The sequence below is a fragment of the Onychostoma macrolepis genome, chromosome 04 (genome assembly GCF_012432095.1).
Source record: "Onychostoma macrolepis isolate SWU-2019 chromosome 04, ASM1243209v1, whole genome shotgun sequence".
NCBI lineage: Eukaryota > Metazoa > Chordata > Actinopteri > Cypriniformes > Cyprinidae > Onychostoma > Onychostoma macrolepis.
The window spans coordinates 6,681,242-6,691,541 of record NC_081158.1 but is presented as its reverse complement, the minus strand read 5'-3'; the positions used below and the strand labels follow the sequence as shown (position 1 = coordinate 6,691,541).

The 10,300-nt window shown below is 40.2% G+C and overlaps 1 protein-coding gene across 2 annotated transcripts; it reads left to right on the top strand.

The window, feature by feature from the left end:
- The first annotated feature begins 603 nt into the window (after positions 1-603).
- On the top strand, positions 604-10,016 carry LOC131538589 (uncharacterized). Of its 2 annotated transcripts, XM_058772502.1 has the most exons (11): positions 604-715; positions 4,099-4,800; positions 4,890-5,011; positions 5,110-5,379; positions 5,578-5,807; positions 6,468-6,784; positions 6,951-7,222; positions 7,468-7,624; positions 7,823-8,033; positions 8,265-8,348; positions 8,476-10,016. In XM_058772502.1, the coding sequence occupies exons 2-11, from the start codon at positions 4,600-4,602 to the stop codon at positions 9,030-9,032; spliced, it is 2,421 nt and encodes an 806-aa protein (XP_058628485.1). In that variant the 5' UTR covers positions 604-715; positions 4,099-4,599; the 3' UTR covers positions 9,033-10,016. The 2 variants fall into 2 exon arrangements, with proteins under 2 accessions (XP_058628485.1, XP_058628486.1); XM_058772503.1 differs by lacking the exon at positions 604-715 and having other exon boundaries at positions 1,704-4,800; positions 6,525-6,784.
- The last annotated feature ends 284 nt before the right edge of the window (positions 10,017-10,300 follow it).

Genomic DNA, 10,300 nt, shown 5'->3' with positions numbered 1-10,300 from the left:
ATTCTTGTTTATTATATGTGACCCTGGACCACAAAATCTCGAAATTGAGATTTATACATGTTCTGAAAGCTGAATAAGTAAGCTTTCCATTGATGTATGGTTTGTTAGGATTGGACAATATTTGGCCAGAGATAGATTTGAAAATCTGGAATCTGAGGGTGCAAAAAAATCTAAATATTGAGAAAATCGCCTTTAAAGTTGTCCAAATGAAGTTCTTAGCAATGCATGTTACTAATCAAAAATGAAGTTTTGATGTATTTACGGTAAGAAATTTACAAAATATCTACATGGAACATGATCTTTACTTAATATCCTAATGATTTTTGGCATTAAAGAAAAATCGATAATTCTGACCCATACAGTGTATTTTTGGCTATTGCTACAAATATACCCCAGCGACTTAAGACTGGTTTTGTGGTTTATGGTCACATATTTCATCTGCGCACACAAAGAGCTGCGCACTTTCAATGAATTCTTACACTTTAGTAGACTTCAATAGACTTTAATACATTTTGCTTATGTGCTAGCAGTTACCTTTCTAGTGTTGGCACATGTCCCATAGGTTGCTGACTCCTGCTCTAAAGGAACAAGAGGACCTAAACGGTAAGCAGAAGGTTGCTGGTTGATCTCCGCATCTGCCACCTCCAAGGTCTCTTTGTTCAAGCCCCTTTACTCCAGGCTGCTCCAGGGTCATGTTTCCTGTAATAAATGCACTGTAAGTCACTTTGGATAAATGCATCTGCCAAATGCAAATTTCAAAGTAATCTTTTCTCACTTTCCTTTGCCACCTTCTCTCTCCTTTCCTCTTGCTCACTTGTTTCCCGGCGCCATCTCTCTTCTCTTTCTCGTCTCTCCTTCCTCGCTTATCTCTCTCGCTCTCTTCCATAGTCTCTCCTCCATCTCAGCCGCTTCATGCGCTCTCTCCTCATCTCTTCAATTAAGTCTTCCAGGTCTTTTCACCTTTTCCTTATAGCTCTCGCTGGCTCTGGGCTCACTGAGGATAAAGAGGCCACAGCAACATCCAGGCCAGATGAGGCAATAAGGGCCAGTGGAGTGATGGGGGGTCTGCCCCAATTGCCTCATCCATGGCACTATACCATTTCCAGGATGCTGCTGTGGCCTCCCCATCCTCAGTACTCACACCAGTCTTTTATGAATACTGAGGTTTCGGACATACTACCCTTTTCACATACTGTTTTCGCCTGAACATATATACTAAATATAGTCTATTTTTATGTGTGTATATACATATATATATATATATATATATATATATATATATATATATATATATATATATATACACACACACACACACATGTGTATATATATATATATATATATATATATATATATATACACACACACACTGCCATTCAAAATACTTTTAATGTTTTTTTTAATGTAATTTATTTCAGTAATGCAAATCAGAATTTTTATCAGCCTGATTCATTATCAATGCTGTTCTTTTTAGCTTTCTATTCATAAAAGAATCCTGAACAAAATGTCACAGGTTCCAAAAATATTAAGCAGCAAAACTGTCCCCTGTTGAAAAAACCAGCATATGCTGGTAAGGTACACCTGTTTTGAAGCATGCATGCTGGTTTGAGCTGATTTAAGCTGGTCCTTTTCTGGTTTATGGTCTGACCAGCTTAAGACCAGCACATGACCAGCTAAGGACCAGCTTAAACCAGCATCCCAGCTTCAAAACATACCTAACCAGCATATGCTGGTTTTTTCAACAATACTGGTAATAAATCAATATATTTGAATGATTTCTGAAGGATCATACGACTCTGAAAACTGGAGTAACAGCTGATGAAAATTTTGATTTGCATCACTGAATTAAATTATATTTTAAAGTATATTAATTATGTATTATAAATGTAAATATGTGACCTCTGACACGGAGAAGAGTGAAAACTCCTCACATGACCGCTACAGAACATCTAAACGAAACAAATACTGTGCGTACGAAGCGTAATACGAAGTGTAAATATTGTGAAAATATCAATATTAATTGTGTCTAGGCAAAAGGCATTCCTCCTGGAACTAACGCGGGTTTGGCAGGTGTTCATTTCATACTCTGTGACAGCTAATTTACTGAATAAATTATACATTGTATTTATTGCGTAAGGTACATGTACAACAAACTGGTAATGTCATAGTGGTATCGTGTATTGTAATCGAATCTGTACCTGTGGAACCGACAGCACACGCGGTGTTCGTCTAATAAAGATCTTCATAGCTAGCAAACAATAGCCTTTGCAGATTTGCTTTCAATTGACTGTAGATCCAAAGCCACGTCTTCAGCGCTCCTGATGTTACAACTCTGAGTGAGAACCGCTTCAGACGACTCAGCGCGTGTGGCAGGGAACTGAACAAATCGTTCGAACTGATTCGCGAACCGATTCACTGGTTTGCCAACTGGTCTGATTAAGCCTTCGAACAGAATTGACTCAAAAGAATGAATCATTCGTGAATGGGCATCGCTCATTGCCCAGAAAAAAAGTAGATGGCACGTTTGGAATAAATTGAAGGATTTTTAACTTGCATTAAGATAAAGTAACGAGAGGAGCGTCGCCCACAGTAACGAAGTAAAAGTACAGTTTTTTCACAAAAAATGTACTTGAGTAAGAGTAAAAGTACCCATTTTTAAATATACTCTAAAAGTATTAGTTACCCAAAAAATTTACTCAAGTAAATGTAACTCGTTACTACCCACCTCTGGTTTTAACAAGATTACATTATCTCAAAAAACTGAACTTTTTTTTCAGCTTGTTGACATTTATACAGACTCAAAGCCTCATCTCCTCCTGAGCCACTGCACAAAGGAACAAAATATATCCAACACAATAAATCAGTGCAAGTAATTTTAATATAGCTCAAATAATTTTCAGTTTAGACTAGTGCGTGTTCGTTTTAAAACACATAGCTCAGACAGAATCGTCATTTCTATTAATTTATTCTAGGTTGTTAAAACTTCAGGAAATTGTGGGTGTTTTATTTTCTTTCACCATATGTTTTATTGTTATTAAATTCTGTGTTGTAGTATGTCTAATTATTTAAATGCATAAAAACTACTTAGTTTATTAAAACTTATTCTTAAAATAGCCTTATGAAATGTTTTATTTTTCCTCTGTGTTCTGTATCTGGTTTTCAAATGAAGGCATAAAACATTAATTTCATTTATCTTTTAAATGATTGAAAATCAAACTTTATTTATTTATTTAGGCAGACAATATTTTACTATTAAAATTAAAACATGGAAGAAATGTTGTGACCATTACTTTAAAAAAAAATAAAGTTTTAATAATTTTAATAGTAGCCTAGTAGTAGCAGTATGTACACTCTGCTGAACAATATTAATATATTTCTGCCGCAGCCTCTTCCAAGTTAAACCGAACGTTTATTCATTATATTTATCTATGGTTGTAATTTGTTTATTTTCTATACTGATGTAGCATTTGGACCAATCAAACACAATTTTTCATTAGATTTAACAAATCAATTAGTCATTAGATTATTTGTTAATCACAGACCCCTCACCCAATACACATACTGGGTGCCAGTATGTCTGTGAATGACTCCAGGCCGCGAATCTTTTTTTCCCAGGATGGTAGGGGAAGGTCCCGCCTTTTTCGCCTCTGATTGGCTAGAAGGGCCCTCCTCCGATTGGTTATTTGATTTGGCCGTGAAACGTCATCTCACGTTCATGCCAAACTGTCAGCTAGTCTGTTTTGATCGTATTTACCGCCAACAGAGGTGAATTATGCTAGTAAACAGTGTGATAAGTGCGTGCCGTCAGATTTATATTCCAAGTTCACATTTTCATAGCCTGTTTAGATTAGTCCTAAATGTTTGAGCGAGTTTTGTGATGATGAGAGATACTGAGAGAGAGAGGTGATAGTCGGTGGTGCAGAGGTGTGTGTGTGTGTGTGTGTGTGAGAGAGAGAGAGAGAGAGAGAGTGTGTCTAGGTGAGGCAAACACTGATGGTAAATCGACTATACAGTAACTTAGGCTATAGCCACACATAAATGTGGTGGTTAAGGGCCACTGTGTCATGCCAATGTGCTTATTCATCCCATCTTCTATAGAAACAATCTCTTTCCGAAACCCTGAAGCCAGCATATTAGCCATTTCAAGGTAAAGAATACACAATATTAGTGCATTAACATTAACTGTATGTTAAACATTACTAGTAATTATTGTGTGTGTGTGTGTGTGTGTGTGTGTGTGTGTAGCCATGAAAGTTAAGTGTCGCTGGTGTCATATTTGTGCAAAGGAGAACTTGGAGAACATCATACCGGATCATCTTGAGGTTAGGGTTAGGTATAAATCAATGGACAGGCAGCACAGCTCCAGTAATAAATGGCTTTGGAGCAGGTATCTAGAGGTATTGAATTTGAATGGTTAAGGTTAGGCTTACAGTAAGGGTTTGTTGTTCGTTGTGTTGATGGGTTCTAATCTCTACAAATTATCTGTGACCTGTACTTATTTCTACTACAATGCAAGTATAGAGATAATTGTAAGTGTGCCTTTTGAAATAATATGGTTGATTTACTAACATTATATTTCATTTATTTGAACAGCAACTTATGCCTGAGGGGCACTGCCATTTTATTTGCACCTACACACCATTGGAGATGGGTTTTACAGCCTGTATAAAACTTCAACTTGCCACCAGAGAGGAGGCAGAGGCCTGGTTGGAGGACATTCAACAGTCCTCAAGAGTGACCTTGAGAGTGGACAAAACCTATCCTATTACCGAGGATACGGTTCGGCGAAACAGCTACCGAGTAAGCTGTACAATAGGCATGTTTTTTCTTTTTGTAATTGTTTAAATAGTCAGACTCAGAGCTTCAATGAAGCATTTCTATGTTCAAAGGTTGACATGAAATGCCAGCACAATACAAGGCAGACGGGCTCCTCAAAAAAAAACACACACTGTCCTGCTGTGCTCTACCTTGTGCTGAAAAAGCACAGGCATAGCCAGAACAGGAAGTCCAGGTAGGCTATTACACGTAACAGAACAATAATTTAGAGATTAACTTTACATACTGTTTAATCCAGGTTGCATGCTCATGTTTCCTTTTCATATTTTATAGATCTAGTGATACTCATATTCAGGAGGGTTTATTGTTGCATGTGACCATCAAACATCACCACAACCACCGCCTTGGCTGTTCCGAGGCCTTACAGCATCGGGATGTGTCCAGAGAGACCGTGGAGAAGCTGGAGAAACTTTTTCAGAGTGGGCACTCACCCTCTTCAGCCCTAAACACCCTGAAATATGACCTCCAGGAGGAGCAGAGTGATTCATACTTGTATGCCTCTGCAGATAGGTCCATTTGTCCTGATGTCCAATTCTGCTACCGGTCAGTGTCTTATTTGCTTATTCAAAAACAAAGATCTGGTGAATAGCAGTGGTACACAGTGGTAGGAAATGTAGTCATCTCGATTTTGAGCACACGTGCAGCTATAACCATAACACATTGACAGTTGAGGAGCTGTTAAATAAGGCTTTGCTATACTATGTCCCCACTAGAAATGTTTGTTATTTATTGCCTCTACAGATTATACTACTCCATTTTTAAGCGGGACTATGGAGCTTCATCTGGGGATGCCATGCTTGAAAACCTCCAGGAACGTCTGGAGGTTTACAACAAGGAACAGTGTGAAACATGTGGGCGGATGGAGTCCACCGCTGACGGACAAACAGTCATCGCTTTGTGCACTCCAGTCATGAAGAGGATACACAGACTGGAGAGACACAGTGGAGAAATGCTTTTTATGGATTCATCAGGTTTGTCCTGAAGGCAACACTGGTAGCAGGGTTATGTTTTATGTATGTTTTTGTCTGTTTCATGTTGAGATAACCTCTCTTGTGTTACTAGTTAAGTAAGGGTTAATGCCCGACGAGGTGTCCATTGTCAGGTATTAATGGACGACGGCGAGGCGTGAACCGGTTGCCTCCGCCGAAGTCCATTACTACCTGACAATGGACACCTCGAAGGGCATTAACCCGCTTATACCATAGTCACTTGCCAAATAACACATTTTAAAAACATTAGTTTATATTTTAATTAGTTTTACAATCGAAATCTAACGTTACAAGTTACAAACAATAACTTGGTTTCCTTGGTTACGCCTGACGGTTTATTTATTTGTCCTCTATCACTTTTTAACGGACACCCTGCAGCCAATCAGAATCGAGTATTCACTCAGACCATGGTATAAATAGGTATATACATATTCCATGTACCCATCATAGGCTCTTGACAGCAGACCTCACCAGTCTGAAAAATCATTTTGGATCTCATTTTCAGAGGACCCTAACACATTGTGGGACTGAAGATTTTTGTTTTATTTTTTTCTTTATTCTCCACAATCCCTTCTTTTTTTAAAACATTAATTTGACTTTAAAAACTTGTATAGCTAAATAACATTTGTTCATTTCTGTCAGGAAACTGCGACCGAATGAATAGCCGAATATTCCTCCTGCTAACCCATTCGGCTGCAGGTGGGTTGCCACTGGGAGTCATAGTCACAACATCCGAGTCCCAAAACACCATTGCAGCGGGACTCAAGTTGCTGCAGTCTATACTACCAGGGGATGCTTTTTATGGAAGAGGAGTGCTAGGGCCAAAAGTAGTCATGACCGATGACTGCAAAGCCCTGCGACAGGCACTGCAGAATGTGTTTCCGCAGACCACTTCCCTCCTTTGTGTCTTTCACGTGCTCCAGGCCATGTGGAGATGGCTCTGGGACAGTCACCATGGGGTTTGTAGAAAAATTCATATTGTTTTATTATATTTATTCAGTTTAAATTCTAACATTGGTTTAAAATCCCCAACTGTTCTCTCAGCAAATATCTTTGTTTGGATGTGTTAAATAAACTGTCTTACTAGTATGTATGAAGACACTTGATCTAATATTTTCATCACAGGTGCCGAAGGGGGACCGGCAGTGGCTGCTGGATATCTTCAAAAAAATGGTGTATGCCATGTCACCAGAGGAGCTGGAGGCCTCCTACCACCAGGCTCTCCAGGACCCAGCGGTGCTGAAGCACCAACAGTACCGGGACCATTTGACGGCAGTGTTTGCCCAACGCAAGGACTGGGCTATCTGTCTACGCACGGGCCTTCCAACGCGGGGCAATGACACAAATAATTTTGTTGAAAGTGCCATGAGGGTCTTGAAAGACAGCATCTTCCACAGGTAGGAATACAAATGTATAAAACTTTAAAACTTTATTGAAGGTGACACACACACACACCATTACTTGCAACAGGGCCGTTGAATGCTTGAATCTGATTGGTTGACGAACGTTCTAAGGTGTGCATTATTTTCAATGGAAGCATGGTGAATGCTTTTTATCTTTTCATTTTTCATGATTCAGATTTTCTTCTGTCGATACAAGTCAAATTCCGAAACCATTCTGTTCTCTATTGCCTTCCCTACAGGTTGAAGGCTTACAATATCACTCAACTGGTCGACTTCATTTGCACCAGACTGGAGGCATACTACATCAGGCGACTCCTCGATGTAGCAAACGGAAGGACTGTGAAGCGGAAGTTCAAGTTAAACAGACAGTTGTTCAGTCCTGACAGAATATTCAAGGTGTGTGTTCATTTTACTACCAATGAGTTTAGTGAGTTTTTGATAGGGGTTTTTGTAACGCAATGAAGGGATCGTATTTCAGTTTCTCAATACCCTCCATTGTTTCTAGATTTCGTTAATGTCTTAGCATTTTGTGATTTACAAAAATACCTTTTTCTAATATTATTTTCAACATCTATCTCTTTTTTCATATTCTAGCAAGATGAATCAAACTACACTGTTCCCAGTGAACAAGGAGGCGTTTATCTGGTGAACATTTCCATGGGCATGTGCACCTGCCCAGCTGGCACCAATGGGGCGCTTTGCAAACACCAACACTCTGTAATGCAGGCCTTCAAGCTGCAGGGAGGCCACCATCTTCCAGTGACATCCTTCACGGCAAAGAAGTCCTTCTATGAGATGGCCACAGGTATTAGATTGCTTGTTCTGAAAGGTAATTAGCTTGTTTGTTGCAGCTTACTTGTAGAGGGGCAACTGTAGCTCAGTTGGTAGGTTATTCTGTACCTGAAGGGTCAGCAGTTCAAATCTCAACTTCTCCTGTGTGTGACTGTGCATGTAAAACACCACACCAGTGCACTTGATTTATGATGATGTGTATAATCATGGCTCTTTGTATCTCCTATCTTGTCTGTCCAAAAAGAAAAGCTTGTTGTACCAGACAGCTGGTTTATGGGCTTGCAGTTTGAGATGGAGAAAGACTGCCCAACAGTTCCACTCATTGCAAGTGAGTACTTTTCAGCAGGCCAACTAATTGAACAGAACAGTGGGCCATATGTTGTAGTATTTTACGTCTTTATCCTTTTCCAATCACATGCCAGGATCTGAAATTAACATGTGTTTCTGTGAAATAGGCACCCAAGGCCCCCAAGAAATAGGCCCCCAAGCTGGAACATCCACTCCCACCCAAGGCACCCAAGCTGGAACACCACAAGACGGCTCTGGAACTGAAGTGTCATCTCAACGTGAGCATCTCAAAGGTCGTCTCAGATCAATGTTTAATGACCTTGTGGACAAGCTTCAAAATGATGAGACCTTCCAAGCCCCAATACAATCCCTTGTCTCATCCTACGAGTCCATTCTTACTGACAGCGGCCTGATTTCAGCATTGTCTACCTTTGGGAAGATGAGGAGTGCTGCTGCAAGAAACATCAGAATGCAGGCAAGAAAGGGTCTGCAAATGAGCACACAAATAGGCGTGCAACCTACAGCTGTTGCCCGTCGTAAGACTCCGCTGGGGGGCAGACGGGCGCTCATCACTGGTAGACCTCCAAAAAGAGCCCGGAGGGAACACAACTATGGGAAGGTAAAAGAGGGGAGTGGTGCACTGCCAAGAAGACTGGCACCACACTCCCTTGCCCAGTGTGTCTCTACTTCTGTGTCCTTAGGTAGCCAACACAGCAAGAAATAAACGTTAATAAATAAAGTCACTCTGACGCATACACACACACACACACACACACAATTACAATTACATAATAAGACAATAATTACTAGTATGGTCAACATGCACTAATATTGTCTATTACTAGCACTTAGGTTCACAATAAATAAAATCTGTCATATTTGAATCATACTGTGGTGTGGTGTCTTTACTACAATTGGCTGACTGCGGCTTCATTCATCTGTGATAGCCTATTAAAAATGTTCATGCCTGTGACTTTACTTTGGTAATAATTTGGACGTAATAGTTTCATTAAATAGTTTCTGTTGAGCAGGCAGGATACAAGTTAGGACCAACACATCTCTCGTCACCTCAGGGAACCTTAATGAACTCTGTTGACTGTTCTGTTAATTGTGCTGCTGTTCTAAGCCTATTTGCTGGTTGGGAAAACTTGTAGCCTATTTGTTAGAGGTGGTTGTCAATGTTACTCCACTGCAGTGTACAATAGTCATTACATGTCTCACTGCTTTCCATACCTAGTTCCCTCTGTGTAATTGTTTGTATTATTTAATGGACCTTAAGTCAAAGCTGAGCATGATGATGCGTCACTACTCATCATTACTCTAGAATACTGCACTGCACTGCACAGTGCACACAGCTGGGCAAAATAGTGCCGTTTTATTGTATTGCACACGTTTTATTGTATTGGTCTGTCTCTCTCTCTCTCTCTCTCACACACACACACACACACACACCTCTGCACCACCGACTATCACCTCTCTCTCTCAGTATCTCTCATCATCACAAAACTCGCTCAAACATTTAGGACTAATCTAAACAGGCTATGAAAATGTGAACTTGGAATATAAATCTGACGGCACGCACTTATCACACTGTTTACTAGCATAATTCACCTCTGTTGGCGGTAAATACGATCAAAACAGACTAGCTGACAGTTTGGCATGAACGTGAGATGACGTTTCACGGCCAAATCAAATAACCAATCGGAGGAGGGCCCTTCTAGCCAATCAGAGGCGAAAAAGGCGGGACCTTCCCCTACCATCCTGGGAAAAAAAGATTCGCCTCCAGGCCCCCGTTTACCATGACATTCTATCTGAGGTGACTGCAATGAAGAGCTGCTGAAGCTTTAAAAAGAAAAGCTAGAAGTTCTGCGGGGAATCGAGCAAGGGCTACAAGAGGCAAACAACCTCGCCCAGGCCTTGCTGGAAGTGAAGAAGGCAAAGCTTCAGATTATGGAGAGGCCATATGCTTTGTCTGAAGCCCAATTTCAAAGG

Excerpts from the sequence above, each read along its gene's own strand:
- LOC131538589 (XM_058772502.1), top strand. The coding sequence starts at position 4,600 with ATGCCTGAGGGGCACTGCCATTTTATTTGCACCTACACACCATTGGAG. Across the intron at positions 5,012-5,109 it reads AGCCAGAACAGGAAGTCCAG|ATCTAGTGATACTCATATTC; the intron begins GTAGGCTATTAC and ends CATATTTTATAG. Across the intron at positions 5,808-6,467 it reads GCTTTTTATGGATTCATCAG|GAAACTGCGACCGAATGAAT; the intron begins GTTTGTCCTGAA and ends CATTTCTGTCAG.